Source organism: Acartia tonsa, chromosome 15 (genome assembly GCF_053477335.1).
Source record: "Acartia tonsa isolate MP-2025a chromosome 15, ASM5347733v1, whole genome shotgun sequence".
In the NCBI taxonomy this organism is placed as follows: Eukaryota; Metazoa; Arthropoda; class Copepoda; order Calanoida; family Acartiidae; genus Acartia; species Acartia tonsa.
The window spans coordinates 12,462,282-12,482,016 of record NC_137274.1 but is presented as its reverse complement, the minus strand read 5'-3'; the positions used below and the strand labels follow the sequence as shown (position 1 = coordinate 12,482,016).

General features: G+C 30.1%; 3 protein-coding genes across 3 annotated transcripts; all 3 read left to right on the top strand.

Annotated features, from left to right (window-relative positions):
• Positions 1 to 2,576: 2,576 nt before the first annotated feature.
• On the top strand, positions 2,577 to 4,926 carry LOC145307255 (uncharacterized). Its single transcript, XM_080149624.1, has 4 exons — positions 2,577 to 3,489; positions 3,577 to 3,654; positions 4,022 to 4,124; positions 4,604 to 4,926. The coding sequence occupies exons 1-4, from the start codon at positions 3,424 to 3,426 to the stop codon at positions 4,837 to 4,839; spliced, it is 483 nt and encodes a 160-aa protein (XP_080005750.1). The 5' UTR covers positions 2,577 to 3,423; the 3' UTR covers positions 4,840 to 4,926.
• Positions 4,927 to 5,124: 198 nt separating this feature from the next.
• LOC145306908 (uncharacterized) lies at positions 5,125 to 7,117 on the top strand. Its single transcript, XM_080149248.1, has 3 exons — positions 5,125 to 5,208; positions 5,410 to 5,848; positions 6,153 to 7,117. Exons 1-3 carry the CDS (start codon positions 5,155 to 5,157, stop codon positions 7,115 to 7,117), a joined length of 1,458 nt encoding a protein of 485 aa, XP_080005374.1. The 5' UTR covers positions 5,125 to 5,154.
• Positions 7,118 to 7,552: 435 nt separating this feature from the next.
• LOC145307170 (uncharacterized) lies at positions 7,553 to 14,879 on the top strand. The gene is made up of 10 exons (XM_080149522.1): positions 7,553 to 7,701; positions 7,778 to 8,646; positions 8,848 to 8,925; positions 9,014 to 9,084; positions 9,218 to 9,290; positions 9,872 to 9,916; positions 10,269 to 10,319; positions 10,868 to 10,912; positions 11,504 to 11,562; positions 13,947 to 14,879. The coding sequence occupies exons 2-10, from the start codon at positions 8,449 to 8,451 to the stop codon at positions 14,347 to 14,349; spliced, it is 1,023 nt and encodes a 340-aa protein (XP_080005648.1). The 5' UTR covers positions 7,553 to 7,701; positions 7,778 to 8,448; the 3' UTR covers positions 14,350 to 14,879.
• The last annotated feature ends 4,856 nt before the right edge of the window (positions 14,880 to 19,735 follow it).

Here is a 19,735-nt window from a genome sequence, read left to right as displayed (position 1 = left end):
TGCATGTTGCAGTTGTTTACTCAGCTGGGCCCAGGAAGGGAACTTTGATGATAAACAAAAATACCCCTCATTAGATTACAATTTAAGTTTAAAATGTCTGGACACTTAACTTTATTGTGTTTTAAATTGTCACATAATATTTAAGCAACGATCACTGAGTTGATAAATACATTTTATACCCAAATTTTTAAGCTAATATAATTTACAGTCCAATGTCCACCCCCTCCGTGACTCTGCTAGTTCAATAAGCTTAGTACTCAGATTTCATACATTTTCAACCCCCCCCCCCATAAAATAGGGTTAAAATCATATCGATCCAAAGAAACAATAAGTTATAAAGACATCCTGTTACTTTTTTTTACAAGAAATACTGGTTAACTTCAAGCGTAGTTTGTGGTATATTTAGAATTGAAAACAAAACCATATGTTAAAAATAACCTCCCATTAAAAAAAATATTTACCCTCCCCCCCCCCCAAAAAAAAAAAAATAAGCTTGGATGCTCCTGGTACATCCCCAGTAATGATAAACAAAATTACCCCATATGTAGATTAAGATTATTGGTTGAAAAGTGTGGACACTGATAGTCTTAAACCAACCAATGAAAATACAATAAAAGTACCCAAAGTTTTGCGCCAACCAATAAAATAAAGTAATTCTAAAACTTTGGGTACCAATTTAATTTACAGTCTAATACACCCTCCTCCCTGGGGACAGTAAAGAATTTCTGGTATGATCTTTATGTAAGAATGTTAAAAAATATTGAGAGGGTTTTACCTATTAGAAGCTAACCTGTAAAGTTCAGCTAGATTAAAACAGACGCACACATTCAACGGCAAAATTTGTGCCGTGTTGTTATTTTTTTTTTTTTTGGGTCAGTAGCTTAAAAAATATCTGAACTAGTATCCTATTATATGTATACTAGCAGCTACGCCCCTAGCATCTAGAGGCTCTTTATTCGAAGGGGCAAAAAAAGAACTAAAGAATAGCTTAAAACCATCGTAAACCTTAAATATGAAAATATAACAGCATAAAACCATCACAAAATTATGTGAAGCTTACCTAGAATAGAGAACCCAATCTGTTTAGCAGTTATTGAAATCTAAAGCTTAAGACAAAAAACTCCAACTTCTTTTTATAATAGGATGTTATTTTTTTCTAAATACTTATACTCTTCTTATATTTATTTAAGTCTCGTTGTAAGTAAAAGATCCCTCCCCTCCCCCTATTATGATGTATGATATATGATGAATGATCATCGGTCAACTTTTGCTAAAAGAGATGGGGGGGGGGGGGGAGTTCAGTATAGGTCAAGTGAAAGTTAAATCCTAAAGGGTATTATTTCCTTCCATCCAAAGTTGTAAGTCAAATATGAATATGAAGGGGGGGGGGGTGAGGAATATTTTTAAGGTTTAATTATATCAACAAGGATCACAACATCCATAAAAGCGAAATGGTAGTACAATCAAACATTAACATAAGCATAAATGTATAAGTATAATCAAAATTATAAGTAAGTATTATATAGTTGCAACGCTTTCTAAATCTATACAATATCTATACATTAAATTAATGATGCACAGACCGACGCGTCAAGTCTCAAGAACCAACACAAATTATAGAAAAACCTCGCTTAGCTTAGACATACGTTTATTAAACTTTAACAGTATATAGTCCTCCCCCTCCCCTTTATGATAGGAAGTTGGTCATGAATATGATGTTTACAAATGAGCAATTTTTTTATAAGTTACAATACACAAATTGTCAAAATCCATAAAAGCGAAACAAATTTAAAATGCATGATAATTTTGATTATTTCATTTAATTTAAGCATTCTTTTAATTGTACATTCTATATCCTAGAAAGCGGTTTATATTAATTGTAAGTATGACTGAGTCTCTGAGGATTTGAATGTTTATTATTTTTTGGTTAGATTTATACTAAAATTTGTTCTACATGAGTTTTAATATTAAATGCGCTGTTAACTCTATATTTGTTTGTCTGACTTTATATTCACTGAGCTTTGCTTTTAAGGGTGTTATCATACTTGTTTAGTTACATTCAGAGCGGAAGCAAAGCTACTCCTTTTTAAACATTTTGATTTTTTGAATTTTTAGTTACAAAGCTACTCTGTAATATGTTATTTGACAAGGATGACAACATACATAAAAGCAAAGCTCTAAAACGAACATTAACACATTTAGAGTTGCAAATAACAACTTTGGATACTTTTTTTCTTTAATTTTGATTGGTTGGTTTATTAAGCATATAATTAGCAATAAGAACTAAGCTTAACTATCTTGATAATCTTGCTAAGAGCTTGCGTGATGATAGAAAAAAAATCTATTCACCAAACCTTATTATCCCAAGTCATAAAATCCTTGTGAGGCCATAAAACCTTATTCGTTTGATAATATTTTCCGGAATTTTTATGATTTTCTGACCATGTTTGACCGTAAAGATATGTGAACATATGTAGTATCTTACAAATACATCCCAAATCTAGCATAAGTTGACCCATTCTATATGTATGAAAATATTAACAAAGGTGTGAAGTCTCAATTTCCTGTCGTTCGAATATATTGGCGAATTTGTATATTTTTAGGGTTATTTTAGTATTTTGAAAATATTGAAAACAGTAACATTTCTCTACGAAATCACCCATCGTTAAAGATTTTGAGTCTATTTTGAAAAATACTATAAACTAAAACTATGATTGTTTTGCAGGTTTTTGGCTATATTTATATTTTTCACATTTTTACCCATATCTTTGGTGTTTATAGTCCAATTTTCATAAATTTTTCAGTTAAAGATATTAAAATTAAATTTCTGGCGTTTTAAGAAAAGAAACAATGGCGGCAGGTTTTTGGCTATTTTTATATGTTGATATATTTCCCCATATCTTTGGCATTTTTGGTCAAATTTTAAAACTTTTTTTGCATTAACAGTTTCAAAATATTTTTTCCCATGGTTATGTGCATCTAGTATGTAATTTACTTTAACCATCTTCATCATACAATATAAAACAAGGTTTCATGTTTATTTTCTCCAATAAATCTATTATTGATTTTAATAAATAAACTTTAAATCTACTTTTACGTATTCCCATCCACAATTTTTGTGCTTTGCTACTTATGGATGTTGTCATCCTTGTTTTTTAAATGTATAATTTGATTAGTTTTGCATGTTAAGTAAATGCCAATTGAAGATATAAGAATATTATAGATTTTTTGTTAGAGAATTTAAAAAGTTTAAACCTTTATACAACCAACTTTAATCTACCTATTATCTTTATGGTTCTTGAATTTTGAATTTTAATATAAAACATATTGATCATTCACATGTTACACAATTATTTTATTACAGGTACCGTTTGATTTCTTCTCAATTATGATGTACAAGCAAAGATTCAGAATATAACAACGATGAAAGTTAATAAATATTATTCAAAAATAACTAATAAGGGTTCCTACCCACTTGAAAAGCAAATGGTAAGTTTATATCTATCTAAAATAAAAATGGAATTTTTAAAAATAATTATACTATTAAGTAATTTTATGATAATATAATGAATTCAGACAAACCTTTCTCCTGTTGATATCATGGCATTATCAATCAAGTATAGCTGTAATATTCTACCTACTCCTGATGTTAAGGTAATGTTTCATTTTGCATACTTAGAAGTTTTTAGTAAGATTGTAAATAGTGAATGATATAGATTATAATCACAAATATAATAAAAATCTGGCAAGTTGTATTGTTAAAGTGCCCTATCTTGTCTGCAAGTGCTGTTAGCAGAATCACAAAATTTGACTTTGGATCAATTCAGTTTTTCTCCCCAAAAAAGAAATTAATTAAGCTGCAGTGTGTAGTTTACCTATGTCAAGATTGCTAATCTCTACAATATAACTAAATGTAAAGTTTGTAGCAAATTTTTTTACATAATTACACCATATATTGGATGGGATTTAAAATTTTAACAACACTCTTTGAAACAATGCACTGTAGGTATTTTATAATTAGAAAGACTACATTGAGTACACTCTGGACATGTTGGAAGTGATGGCTGATGTCTGTGCAGAAGCTTGTAGAGATGATACATATGTGAATCCAGAGGATGCTTGCAGTAAGTTTTGTTAAATCAAATAAAAGAAAAAACTTAGGAAACAGATAGTGTGTTAACAAATAGTGTTTTTTTTTATATAATCATAAGTCAAAGAAGATAATAAAAAGTATTTTTTAATTTGACCCACTAACCCCTGTCAGAAACTAATTATAAACATCTTTTTATCAGAAAAAACCGAGAGTTCAAAGTGCCTCATTTTTGAAGTATTAAATGATTAAGGTCAAATTACAAGGACTTAGATAGCTTCTAAACAGTTTTGGTGCTTTAGTCACATCCAGAATATATCCTTTGTGATTGTAGAAAGTTACAGCATGTATTTTGTATGTATTTGCCAAATGTAGCAACTGAAGGGCATTCTATATTTAATTGCTTTATTCCATAGAATTTAAATAGAATAGCATTTATTTTATCTAGTTTATTTTTACTTTTATTAGTTATTCAATCAAAACTAAAATATTTTTTGTTCAATTATTGTTTAGGTTATGACTGTCAAACCATTCGGGTGGAAATACAAGAACTTCTTATTGATTTGGACTTTATGTACAGAGATTATTTTACAAATGAGCAGTTATCAAGATATGATTCATTAGAATCAAAATGTTCAACAAATATCAAGAGAGTGAGTTTAGTGAAATGGTTAAGTAATTCTACCTTTGAAAATAAATACAAATCTTATGAGTTACCTAAATGTAAAAGTAAAAGATTAGGAAATTAAATTTGAAATGAAATAAAAAATGTAATGTTATAACAGGGGAATTCTAAAAAGTCATCTTTCCTGATAAATATCAACATTACTTTCAGATTATGTTTTTTACAATGTTTCTTCAAATTTTTCAGTTGCAAGGTATACAATACATATATTTTTAAATTGATAAAACTCTATTGTAAGAAAACATTCATGATGCTTTTAATCTTCTACTTGAACTGATAATAAGATTTTGAATAATTTAATTGAAGGTAAAAAAGTTGAGCTAATGTTGCACAAATATTTTGAATATTTAGGTGTTTAATATAAAGACTGAAAATTACAATGTTGTACAGTAAAAGAATTCTATACTTCACCACAATAGTTTATTATTGCCAAGTAAGAATTAACTATTTTTCAAAATTCTGAAAATTTATGTGATGAAATTTTCAATATCTTTTTCTTCAAATCATCTAATCTAAAATCTGAGTAATAACTGTTTTGAGAGTATGATTTCATTTCTCGTTTCTGTATTATTGATAGTAATCAAAATGATTTTATTTTAATCCACAAAATAATTAAAGAATTTCTATATCTTAGGCACTTGAAGCTCAATGCAATGAAAAACAAACTGTTGAGGGTAATAATGAGAATTACATACATTTCACCAACTATTCTGGTAATATTAATTCTAATGGCAAGGCCTGTGGTCATGGAACTGTAACTTGGACCAGTGGAATAATGTATGATGGTTCCTGGAGAAATGGAACATATAATGGGAAAGGAAGAATAACTTGGAATGCAAACAACAATTACTCTGGTCTTTGGAAAGATGGTCTCATGAATGATGATAATGGAACACTAAATTCTGATGAAATGAAAATCAATGGCCAGTTCAGAAATGGGTCTCCAAATGGGAGAGTTGAAATAAGATACTTAACAGGATACAAAAAAGATGATGTTTATGAAGGAAATGCAGTTGATGGCTACATGACTGGTTATGGATATTATCATTATTTTGATGGCAGAAAATATACAGGTAACTGATTCTTAAAAACTTTACTGGTTCTATGAAGATTAGGAATTCTCTCATAATTTGTTGTACAAATTACTACTTTTATTTTTAACATCCACCAATCAATAAAATCTTCTAACAAAACCCTAATCTTATACTTCACAAAGATATAAATAGGCATAAAGGTAAAGAAAAGTAATGCTATCTAAAAGGAAAAATTCATTTTATCACACATATTAGATAGTCTTTTACAGACATTTTAAGAGTCTATAAAAAAAGTATAACAGTATTATATTCTTATAAAAAACTTAATTTCTAATTTTTGTAGGTAACTGGAAATTAAATCTGAAGGATGGCAGTGGTTCACTTTTATGGCCAGAAGGATATAATTTTACAGGATCTTGGAAAGGTAACAGGCTTACAGAAAATGGAACAATGATAGTAGATTCATTCCCTAAAATAACTGTAGTGCATGGCAAATTCTTACCATCCAAATTGAAACATACAAAACTATTTAGTGGTAGCAAGTGTTGCAATGATTACACAGACCCTACTTGCTTCTTATTGTATGATGATGGTTCACTATATCATGGAGAATGTAAGGATGATCTTCCTCATGGCTATGGATGGATGGTATATGACAAATCTCCATATTCTGATCTCAGTAAGTTTGTTGGGAATTGGACCTACGGAAAAAAGCATGGTCAAGGTCAACAATATTTTAATAATCATTCTGTATTCTATGGAAAATTTTTAGAGAATCAAATTCATGGAACAGGTTTGATGCTCGTTGATAACAAATTCTGTTCCAATGTCACATACAAAAGTGGAGTTGTAGAAAGTTATGGAAAAAAAATAGAAAATCTCACTTACTGTCATTATGAAGTATTAGGCAAGGTTCTTGTAAATGATGAAACAAAAGTCATAAAATACAATGTTGATTATTGTCTGGAATTGAAAGGTAAATATTGTAACAAAGAATCAATTTATACTGGATTAGTGAACCAAAAATTGGAAAAGTTTGGAAAAGGACATCTTAATTTTAAAAACGGAGGTCAATACTATGGTGACTTCAAATATGATCAAATGCATGGAGAAGGTGTAACAAAGATTAATCATGATCTGTTTACAAGTGGCTATATGAGTTTTGATAAATTAAGTGGGGGCATTCAACTTCACACCAACTTGACTGTAATCGCCAATGAGAAACTACCAGGAAAAGTCTATTTATTATATTTTAGATTATGGGAGCTTTATATTTTATTCTTTATATTTTTTAAAAATTTTCAATGAGTAAAAGATAGAAGTTCTAGATAATTATTATTTAGCAAGGAAAAAGATCTTGATATATTGATTTTTATGCATAGACTTCTATTATAGATGGATATGAAATATTTCATTTTCATGTCAGCTCTGGCAGTGTTGAATGCTTCCATACACAAACAAACAGGAATAGTTGTTTAACAGCTTAACAGTTTTTATTTAAAGAACAGACAGCCAGCAGTAATATGATGCACAAAAGCATTCATCTTCTTTGTCAAACTTATATAAATAAGATTTTCATTATGGAGATCCTTTATTCACTGTAGTGTAATGGACAGACAGACAGACAAGAAAAGTTTTAAAATTTAATTTTATCATGGATGGAAATTTTCTAAAAAATAGTTAAATTGGAATAAAATCTAATCTTTTGTTGTGATATTCTAGATTAAAACAACTTTGTTGTGCTTTTAGAGTTCGCAGTGATTGTTTTCAAAATGAACCAAACCAGGAAGAGAATAAATTTTATAAATATTATGGAGATATGTCATTCTTAAATTCCATCAAGAGAGGATTTGGATATGAAGAAATGAAGCACAAAAGTAAAGCTTATACAGGTCAATTAATCAATTCAGAGCAATACAATGGTTGGGGATATTTGTGGTCTGAATATGATCCTGTTTATATTGGTAGGTTTATGGAAAATAAATTAAATGGTCCTGGGATCAGGATAACTCATTCATCAGAAGAAACAAAATCATTTTCCCTTGGATTTTGGGAGTTAGGAAGAATGTCAGGAGCTGGAATATCGATGCAAGATAACTGGACAATAGTGGGGGACTTCAAAGTTGTTAAGAAGATAGAAAATGTGGAAACTTTTGTAAAACACATTCCAGAAGACAATATACCTTTTTTAAAAAGTTTAGAAACCCAAAAACTTGGAAATATTAAAATATTAAATAAATATAAAATATTAAAAGTAATAGATAATTAAGCTTCTGCTAATATAGGATAATAACTTTTATTCACAAAATTGAACTGTTCTCTTTATCAAACTATCTATTAACACTTTTTTTTTAATTTTAAAAATATGAATGTATTTTTAATACATATTTTCTTTAATTAATGTGAAACTTTCAATTTTTAATCTAAAGAAATAGCTGAAGGAATTATTTTGTTTCATTTTTATATTTATTGTAAAAAGAATTTTCTTTCTTTCTATTACTTTAATTGGTTACTTCTCTGCAAATTAAAACTAATTGAGTTGATGAACCTATTATGTTACCCTACCAATTGTAGTTTAATCATTGTTTCCTTTTGTTCTTTTGGCAAAATTAACATATTAAAATCCTTGTTTCAGAAGTATGAGAATGATTTTTGCATTCATTGTACTGATCTCATTCAAAATAACTGAAGTGAAAGGAGAGTGTTTTCTTGAATTGTTGGACAAAACATTTGAACACAGTGATGGTATTGTTGGACCAGAGTTTCACAAAATTGAGCAAACAGAGTGTCATGAAAGGTGTTTGAACATGTATGAATGCATTGCAATGACATATGAGGTAATCATATATGTATGTAATAATGAATACAGCTTTATTTACTAAAGTTAACTGACAAAAGTTGACATTGATTTATAAAATGATTTAAACACAAATAATGATTCCTTCTGTTGAATATACCTTTTTTAACTTAACATATGTTGCACAATTTCTAAGGAGATTTGAGCTAATACTTATTCTTGCAAATATTTTTACTTTCAGTTTGAATCTTCAACCTGCAGACTCTTTAAATTTATTCCCAACACCAACATTGAAAAAGAAAAGGAAATCAACTGTCAGGTTAAATACCTTTGCTGAATCTGTTTTTAATAAAACTAATTTTTAAGGTCAATCTTAAGATAATAATTAAAATTTATTTTGATTTTAGGGTAGATGCATTACAAGATACATAGCTATACCAAAATATTGTTATGAAATCTCTAATAGCATTCCTGTGTAGTAAGTTAAACTAAATATATCTGAATTTAAGTTTTATTTGTAATAGTTAAATATTCAAGCTTCATGCTAATTAGTTTATATTAAAAAATCCAACATAAATTGCTTAAATATTTCATGTTTCTTTTCCCTTCAGTGTGCGTTTTGTCAACCAGCTGTCTGATTGTTATGCTTTTGCCAACTTATGTAAAAGCAACATCAAATTACAGGTTTGTTAAAAGCATAATTATTAAAGTAAATAAATATCAAAATATTAAAATTCTATTTGTATTGGCACTGCTATTTAATATTTTGGGTTTGTCTGTCTGTCTACTTAGCATAGCCACTGTGACTGTTCTTTTTATATCCATTGACTTATGAATACTTAATTATATTATAAAAAATTTCCTCAGTTTTGTTTCATGAAGATGATTTCTGTTATTAGAAACCAAATCATCTTTAGTAAATCTTAGATAACATATTTCATAAACAATTAACCTTATTACAGTTTACTATATTCATACAAAGACTTTCATTGAATAGATTTTTCATGTTTAAATTTTATATATACAGCCAATCACAGATCACCCTCTAATTTGGAGTAGAATTTCAGCTCTTAGTAATAAACTCCAATTTTATCTACATGATGATTTAGAATCTCTTAAAAGATACATTTATGTATTCTAAGCAATTAAATTTATTTTGTTACTTAAGGAGCTAAAGTTTGAAAGTAATTCAAATAGAAATTGTCTTACAAAACCACTTAATTTAATTCATTCTCTATATTCATTATTATAATTGTGAATTTTAGTCTGTAACTCTGGAAAACATGAAAAAAGTTATGGCTCAAGACAAGGTAATACCTCTTTTTTCTTTAATATAACTCTCAATTGATTTAAATTGTTAGGGACCTCAATAGTGGTTAAGGAAGGAGGTTAAAATTCCCAATTCCCTTATTTTTAATTTATGTTTAAAAAATCAGTGGGGGTAATTGTGACAAAAACAGGCTCTTTGTGGAAAACATCTTATTAATCAGAGCTCTTGAGATGAATACAGAATAAGATTATTAACAAGAACTTATAGTATAATACATAAAAGTCTTTAATCTTTAATTTTCCATCAAAGTTATTGGCTGTTAGAATAATTCTACCAATATGGATAATATTATTAAGCAATTAATTCCCAAAACCCATGATAATTATTTTTAGGATAAAATAAGAACTCTAGAGAACAGGATTAATGACTTGGAACAATATAAGGTATTATAACCTTTACAGTAGATTTTTAAAAAATTATATGAATTTGCAAAAATTTGTCCATATGGGTCCCTGAAATCGAGAACCGAGAAATATTCACAATTTTTCACGGTTTTTGACGTTTTTTACATCTCAAAATCTGCCCCTTTTCACTTTGCTGGAGTACTACTGCCAAGCCAATTTAGATAGAGAGCTCTAGTCTTTTCTAGTGTCTCAGTTATGTATCTAACAGTATTTCCAGCAAGTTACATAACTCTACCTCACCTATAGATGGGCTGAGGTCAGATTTAGTGGACCCTAGTCGAGAATCAAGATTGAACCACCTGCGCATTTAGAATCTGCCTTGCTGAACATATGCGCGGCCAGCTCGGAATACACGTCCATTTTCGTTCAAAGATTTTTTTGTGCTGAAAGGTCATTATCTAAGCTTTTTATAGTGGGTTTAAACGTCCTGATTGGTCAAGTAGTTTTGACGCTATGGCCGTTTTAAAAAAGTCCGGATTTATGTGCCGCACCCTGTACAACACATAAAAGTGAAACTTTTACTTTAGGATAAAATGAGAAAATTGGAGGACAAGATTGATGCTATGGATAAGGTGAGATATTTCCAATTTTACATCACAAACATGGTATCCTATTATATAAAGAAGTAAGAACTTTTTGTTGGTAGCAAAGGATCTTGGTAACCACTGAACCAATATGGTCCTCCTTTACAGTGAAGCTTTTTATAGGTCCGGGGATTGTTATAGGCTAATTCATCTTTTTTTAAAGTCTGGTAATGGTTTTAGGCTTTCTTTTCTGTCCTTCCATATCCCTGCCATTATAAAGCCCCTAGATACTAGGGGCTCAGCCGCTAGTGTTCTACAAAGCATTTGGAAGTTTTCATTTCTCTCTGTTTTTTTTATTTATCTTTTTATTTTTATTTATATAAATCAATTTTAAAGCTTTTTACTTATAATTTAAAGAAACAATATTGATGATTACGAAAAATGTTAATTCAACTGTTGTTACAGAAATCTGTTTTGTTAAATATAAAGCTTTTTTTGTGTAAAGCTAAAGATATCAAAATTACTGGTTGTTTGTTTTTTTTGTTTTTTTTCACTAGACCTCCCTGCAAGTATAAAATATATAAAATCCAGAAATGGTTTCAGTAAGAATAATACATTTTTATTATTTATCTATTTAAGGTTGAAACAATCACAATTACCCTTGTTGGGGTGTCCTGGATGGTAAACAAGTTTTTGAGGTTTTTGAGTTACGTATGACAAGACCTATATTTCTATGACCGGGCGTGTATGACGGTTTAGCACATAACTTTCATTAAATCACAGCTGATCATTTTTGTGGATTTTTTTGAAAATTACTTTTTTACCCATATTTTCATAGTTTTTCCCCAAAAAATCACAATATTCTCAAATTTCCAGCTTAGTTATTCTAAATTCATGCAAAAAAGTATAATAGATGACAGCTATAACAAGATCAATAACCTCAATTGACTATTCTGAGATTTGTAGGTAAAACATAGATCCTGGATGTGATACAAGGTTCCTCTGAGGTTCCACCAAAAAAGCTTAAACAAATCAGAATCAGTAATGATTTTGTACATGTTTTCATTGTAGTATTGACAAGTAAATCACTTGACAACAAGCATATGGAGGACTGGTAAAATTATTTCATTACTGAAACCAGGGAAACTTGATAATTAAGGTTCCAGCTACTGCCCTTTCTCACTTCTTTATCCTGCCTGCATGATTCGTTTCTACCTGAATGATGCTGTTAAACTTGCAGACCAACATTATGGCTTTCACACAGGCAGGTTCACCACCACTGCCTTACAGAGTATTAAAACCTTAATCAACAACATCCTAAATAATAAGAAACCAGTTATCAGAACAGTGCCAGTTGCCATTTATCTTTCAAAGGCTTTTGACACTGTAAACAATGAGGTTCTTCTGCATAATATTAATGCACAAGACATGAATGAGTACATGTAACGTTTTTATGTGAATACCTTAGAGGTAGACAACAATTTGTTGTTATCAGAGGATCTAATTATGCATACAAATCTGCCAAACAGGCTGACCTACAAGGAGGGGTCCTATACCATATACTATTTGAACTGTAAATTTCATAAATGCCAACACCTCACTCTAATTACATCTAGTTTCCTCTGCTGACAACTCCAACACCATAGGTCCCCTTATTTATCCTTATGTCAAGGACATAAAAGCTTACTTAGCAGTTCTTAATGATTGGTTAAAAAGCCAGAACCCATTCATTTCTCCAGCCAAATCATCTACAACAGTCTTTACCACCTTTTTGAATGAAGCAGGCACTGTAGTCATTGTTGAAACAGTACCATAAGTCAGACATCCTAAGTTCTCAGGTGTTACATGTGACAATCTTTTCTATAGCGACCATCTTGTTAAGGAGCCTAGTAACAAACTAAACCCTAAAAACAAAATGCTTTAAGCTCTCTCCACCAGAGGGAAAGAAAAGTAAGTCATAGTAAATACATAAAAAGCAATTTGCCAGTCCCTGATATTCTACTGCAGTTCCATATTTAGTAATGCCAGCTGGGACAGCCTACTGTTTGCTGGAAAAGCAATTTGCCAGTCCCTGATATTCTACTGCAGTTCCATATTTAGTAATGCCAGCTGGGACAGCCTACTGTTTGCTGGAAAAGCTGCTCTGAGAACAGCCATCTACAGTCACGTCATGAACCAGGAAGCATTTGTTACCAACAATATTTTACCATGAACTGCAGAAGATCCAAACTCATTACCCAGAACAGCTAAAACCATCCTGTCCCAATACTTTCAGGATACAATGTTTACCTGAATACCTTAAAGGCCAGAGTAAACAAGAATCTGGTGCAGTTTGAGTCTGACACTGGCAAGAATTTCACATAACCATCATCATTTCAACAGCAACCACAAGCCATCAATACATTTAAAATCAGCCACAATACTGAACTGACTGTTTCCAATGATGATGAGCAGGAACAAACAATAACACAGGAACTATTTAGACATCAAGTCAGCAAGGAACCAATATTGAGCAAGATAACTTGTCAATATTACAATGAAAACTTTATACAGAATCATTGCTGATTCTGAAGCATGTTAGTTTAAACTTTATTGGTGGAACCTCAGAGGGGCATCTTATTACAGCTAGGAACTATGCTATGACAATTTATGAGGCATGCATGAGGGAGTATTTTTTGTGTTGACAACCAAAACAAACTTAGGTTTTGTTTAACTGTTTAGACATTAATTCAAATAACAACTTCAAATAACTTTTACCCAACTTCTAGACTACAAATCTTAGAGTAGTTGATTGATTCTGAAAGATCTTGTTATTGATAATAACATAATCTTTGGTTCAGCTATTATCTATCATACTTTTCTTTGAATAAATTTAGATTAATTAAGCTGTAAATATGAGAACATTGTGATTTTTTGGGGAAGAACTATGAAAATCTGATTAAAAAAGTAATTTTCAAAAAAATCCACAAAAATGATCAGCTGTGATTTAATGAAAGTTATGTGCTGAGCCGTCATACACGCCTGGTCATAGAAATATAGGTCTTGTCATACGTAACTCAAAAAAAACCTGTTTCCTATCCAGGTTACCAATGCGTGGAGTTTATACAGGAATGACAAGAAATGGAATTCCACATGGAATGGGTACAGGGAAGTTGGCAAATGGTGATATGTATGTGGGTAATCATGAGAATGGTGAGAAGCATGGTTATGGGGTATATCTCTGGAGTGATGGGAGAATGTACAGTGGTGAGTGGGATAATGGAAAAATGACAGGAATAGGCTACTCTAATTGGCCAAGTGAAGGCATGTATTTAGGGCAGCATAAAGATGGATTACCAAATGGGAATGGTCACTTCTTTTGGTTAGATGGGGTTAGATATGCAGGAGAGTGGAGGGATGAAAAGATGCATGGTAATGGTATCATGATGTATCCTGATGGTGAGTTCAGGAGAAGTCTGTGGAGGGATAATTACCCTACTTTTTAAGACATCAATTATATGCTGAAAGGGTATATTGTAAGAAAATATGTAATCAAAATGTAGTGTATTGATTAAAAAATTACCAAATCATTAAATTTTCAACCATGACTTGATATTGAAAGTCAATTTTTAATTTGAATTAAAATAGTGATTGTTTTATTTGGTAATTTTTAATATTATGTCATAAATATTCTTATTCCTTAATATAACAAGGATGACAGCATCCATAAAAGCGAAGCTCTGAAATGGAAGAACAAACGAACATTAACACTTGTTGAGTGTTAGAACTGAATAAACTGAATATTAATGCACATGTCTATACAAAATTATAAGTAAATTTGTTGCAAAAATGATCAAATACATATTACTGTTTAAGGACATACTTACGTTTTTAGGACTTGATTATAAAGATGCTTCGCTTATAAAACTATACCTTGTTGTAATAGGAATCAGTATACCAAAAATCAGATGAATCGGATAATTTCAACATACAAAAATTTGTTGTCAAAAAAAGTAAAAAATCAGCATGTTTAACTGGACGTTAATAAAGTTGCTGCGCTTTCAAAGTCGTAACTAACTGTTAAAGGAATCACCATGCAAAGTTTAAAATCGATAGGACAATCCTAACCTATTTATATTAACGAAAAAAGCTAACTGTAACGGACGGACGGACCGACCCTAATTATTATAGAAAAGCTTCGTTTTTAAAAACTTATATGCATAAAAAAAACTGTGAAATAACTATGTATACAAGCTTTATCTATTTCAGATTGAAGTGAAACATAAAATATCTGAAAATGAGATGACAGCCAAACTTATAATTTTCTTGGTTTGTAGAAATATTATGGTTAACACAGGCAAGGGCGTCCTTTTTTACTTGGGGAGGGGGGGGGGGTAATCTTTATATGAAATACGCAAGGACGTCCAAGCTTTTGAATTGTTTTTGTTTTCTTCCAAATTCAAAATTTTAGTGAGGGTAATCAACCCTTAACCCCCCCCCCGGCCCCCCCACCCCATTGGACGTCCTTGAACACAGGAATTTTATTATTTTATTTGAAAGTATATCATCCTTATTATTAAAAGTGAAGCTTTTCTATAATTAGTGGCTTTTAGTTCTTCCCAAAATCAAAATGTATTTTGTAAATAAAATTTAATAATATGTTTTTGTTTCCTTTTAGAAATATTTTTTTCAATTTTGAAAATTTTTATGACAATAAACTTTGTTTATGATTTGCTTTAAATGTTAAAGAAGAACAAAAAAAAGTTGTTTCCAAAGCAGAGTATGGAATTGGAAAATCACTTATATGCTGATAAACATTTTTAATTATAGAGTAGCTTTATTAATATAAAGAAAACAAAAACAATTTAATTTTTTATTACTTACTTAGAATATTGGCTTTCCGTAGTAGTAAATTGAAAAATTATACTTTCTTTGATAAATTCACTGAGTCTTTGATACTTCATAGTTATTTATTGAAATATATTTCGGTGGACATTGCACCCTCTTCAGTCTAAATGACATAAATCATATTGATTTAATTTACATATTAAAAGATTGGTAAAAATAAAGAAATTTGTAGAACTATAAAGGCATAAAATGTTGCTAAAAAAAGAAGAAAATAATATGACCAACCTTGAGTTTAGTTGGATGTTAAAAGTAAACTGAAAGGAATTTTTTAGCAACAGAAAATAATCAGCAGGGGGGGGGGGGTGTTTAAGAATACATTAATATACATAAATTTTAATATTTAACATTTTTATATAAAAAAAACTATTTTCTTTTTTATTAAATTATCATTTAAAATTAAAGTTTACTTTTATTGATAAAGTATTTAGAATTAGGTTATGCTGCATAGATACTGTAGAATAAAATTAGTATTTAGAAGGTTCTGTCTATAATTTTTTTTTGTACTTATACGATACATGATTTTTCAGTACGGATCAGAACCAGTTCTTATTCTTTAGAAAATAATGAGATATGTGTTATGTTAATAAATGATGAATATGAAAGTAACATGATATCTAGCAGCCTCTAGGGGCGTAACCGCTAGTTTATTATAAATTATTAGAAAAACTTATCTATCTTTTCAATGCACAGTAGAGCAAAAACATTGTTTAACGGAATCGCGCCACTGAACGCCTCTCTAGCTGCCAAGCCCTTGCAAACTTTTGTTAAATCGTTCGATTGTTGAAAATTTAAGTATGAAATAATAGTTATTTCTCGCATCGTATTATAAACGGCTTTCCGCGGATATAGAATGTACATTTAGAAGATTAAAACTAGTTTTTTTAGCCCCGAGGTGCCGAAGGCACCGGCTAAAAAACTGGTTTTAATCTTTTGATTGTACATTTTTATATTCGTAGAAAGCTGGATAAAATACGATGCTAGACATAGTTTTTTCGTATGGATGAGAACCGGTTCCTATCCACGGGATTCGAATGAATACGAGAAAAAATATGATACCACAAACCAAAAGTTTATCAAAACCTCCTCCCACCCTCCAATCAAAAAACGTGTTTTTTTCTGCGGGGCTCTCTCAACTCATCTGAAGTAACCTACCCAAAAATAAGCATAAACCCAGAGACCTTAAGGTATGAGACAATAAAAAATAAGTTGAAATACAAAAACAATACAATGATGACAAACAAAATGATACCCTACTGAATATTAAATTATGTATTGAACAGTTTAGACACTAAATTGATATAGTTTGTCAATATTTTATAAAATAGTAAAGTTTTTATTATCCATCGAACGGGAGGAAATGTCCTTAAAGTAGCAGTATAAACTATTTACTCCTTCTTCCCTGGTTAAACAGATGACATATAAGGATAAAAAGTGCTTACAGGGAAAGAGCTTATGAAGATTTGTTTGCATGAATAAACTAAATAATATTAATAAAATATAGCCACTGCGCTACGGAATCTTCTTATAAAAAAATTGTGCTTTGAAATTTTATCTTTAAAGTCCATCAGCTTATAAGTTTTATAATTATAGGGTGTGCATAAAAAAATGCAGACATTTTTAAAATTTAAATTGCGCGGCTTGTGTTAATAGTAGAAAAATACTACGCATACCGTTAGAACCGCTAAGAAGTCTATTTTTTGGAAATATAAAAACGATTCCTATGCTACGTTTAGTTTAGGAACTACGTGTTAAAATGTCCCAACTGACTTAAAACTTGATTTGCGAGTAAATTTTGGGACATTTTACCACCTAGCTCCTAGATTATTTGTAGCACAGGAACTATTCTTATATTTCCAAAAAAATACAGTTCATAGCGGTTCTAATGGTATGCGTAACATTTTTCTACTTTTGACACAAGCCACGCAATTTGAAATTAAATAAATGTAGGCATCTCTTTTTGCAAAATATCTTCTCTAATTTTTAGTTATATTTTAATATTTACTCGCAAGTCAAGTTTTACATCAGTAGGGACATTTTAACACGTAGCTCCATAACTATACGTAGCAGAGGAATCGTTCTTATATTTCCAAAAAAAAAACTTCTTAGCGGTTCTAACAGAATGCGTAACATTTTTCTACTATTAACACAAGCTGCACAATTTCAATTTTAAAAATTCCGCATTTTTTTGCACACCCTTTATTTGGCCATAACTCTGTCAAAAATGTTTACAAAATAGACCTTTTACGGCTTAATATATTCAAATCGTTTCTTTAAAACAAGCCAAATTTATCAGTTTTGAGGTATCTCTGTATTTCAAGGAAAATTGAGGAAAAAACTAAAATAAGCACATTCGTATGTCAATTTATTAATATGTTTTATAATTTGCATATTTTTTTGTATTTTCATTAATTTCTTTAAAATAGAAAGATATTTTAAAACTGATTGATTGGTCTAGCAAAGAAACAGTTTGAGTATGTTAGGTTAAAAAAGGTCTGTTTTGAAAGCATTCTTGAACATATAATACTTTAACAGTCACTAGCGGCTACGCTCCTAGAGGCCTCTAGGGGCACTTGAGGAGGAGAGAGTCAAATTTAATAATTCAATTTCTTATTTTAGATTTTAAAAGAAAAAGTTGAAAAAAAATTTACGTTTGACGTTTATTTTTCGTTAAACTATCTTCTAAAATTGGTAAATTTTTAAAAAATTTAATTTCTCTAGGGAGGGTGGTGGTACCCTCCCCCAAAATAGTTATAAACCTTCCCGGGACATATGAAAATCTACCCTGTTAAGGAGCACCCAATCGGTTCAGCGGTTAGCGAGATCCTTCGGTACAGACACACAGATACACAGATACAGATACACACACAGACAAACATCCTGTTACTTTAGTATAAGATTTAACTTATTTCAGAACTTAATGGTGATAGTGAGATAGCCAGAAAGAAAGAAGAATTAAAACGAAGAAAGTCTGTTTTTCAACAACCTGTTCAAGAATAGTTTTATTTTTGCATGTTATTGTACATTTAATGTATTGGTTAATCCTAATATTAAAGTAACAGGATGTCTGTCTGTATGTGAGTACCGAAGAGTCTTTTCCCTTACAGTGAAGTGTTTCATAAAGATTTAAAACTTTTTTGGGGGGGATAGTACCACAACCAACCCAAGAGAATTAACCACCATAATCTTCTGCGGCTGGCCGCTAAAAAGCGGCTAAGGAGCGGTCTGACCGCTATGACTAGAATAGTTATTTCTCGTATCGTATTATAAACGGCTTTCCGCGGATATAGAATGTACAATTATAAGATTAAAACTATTTTTTTTAGCCCCAATCTATTAATGTGGGAATTGGAGCCCGATCTGTAAGGGTTAAGAAATGAGGTTGCAGTTGCTTCATAAAATGGTTATAGCTAAGAACTATACATTTTACATAAAGTAAATTTTGAAGTTGGCGATTTTTGAAGACTTTGCAAAAAAAAATACTGTTATTTAATAAAATAAATAAATATTTAACAACAATATATTTCTGATATACATCAAAATAAAAATAGACTAACAATTATCTTCTTTTTGATAATATTTAAACAATATGAAAAGAATGAAGATTATGAACAAATATAATAATAAAACAAACTTAGATACATTTTTGAAGATACAGATGAAATGAAATTTGAAGGATCTATGAAATCTAATCAGTCCTGAAATATTTAAGAATATAGACATGGTATAATGAAAGATTTAGGGTAAGTAATGAGTGTAGGAAAACTTATACATAAATAAAACAAAAAATTTAATAGATGCATCTAGATATATCTTGCATCTTTTACAAATATCCAAACAGATAATATAATCAATTAATAATAAAAGTTATTCTTTATAGAAAATATTGCATGATTATAGGATTATGAGGACAAAAACCTCCGTATTTGAAATAACATGGCTTGTACAGAAATGTTAAGATTTGTTTGCATGAATAAACTAAATAAT

Coding starts and splice junctions, on each gene's coding strand:
- LOC145307255 (XM_080149624.1), top strand. CDS start 3,424: ATGAAAGTTAATAAATATTATTCAAAAATAACTAATAAGGGTTCCTAC. Junction 3,490..3,576: donor ACCCACTTGAAAAGCAAATG/GTAAGTTTATAT, acceptor TAATGAATTCAG/ACAAACCTTTCTCCTGTTGA. Junction 4,125..4,603: donor GAATCCAGAGGATGCTTGCA/GTAAGTTTTGTT, acceptor ATTATTGTTTAG/GTTATGACTGTCAAACCATT.
- LOC145306908 (XM_080149248.1), top strand. CDS start 5,155: ATGTTGTACAGTAAAAGAATTCTATACTTCACCACAATAGTTTATTAT. Junction 5,209..5,409: donor CAATAGTTTATTATTGCCAA/GTAAGAATTAAC, acceptor TCTATATCTTAG/GCACTTGAAGCTCAATGCAA. Junction 5,849..6,152: donor TGATGGCAGAAAATATACAG/GTAACTGATTCT, acceptor TAATTTTTGTAG/GTAACTGGAAATTAAATCTG.
- LOC145307170 (XM_080149522.1), top strand. CDS start 8,449: ATGAGAATGATTTTTGCATTCATTGTACTGATCTCATTCAAAATAACT. Junction 8,647..8,847: donor GCATTGCAATGACATATGAG/GTAATCATATAT, acceptor TTTTACTTTCAG/TTTGAATCTTCAACCTGCAG. Junction 10,913..11,503: donor AGATTGATGCTATGGATAAG/GTGAGATATTTC, acceptor TATCTATTTAAG/GTTGAAACAATCACAATTAC.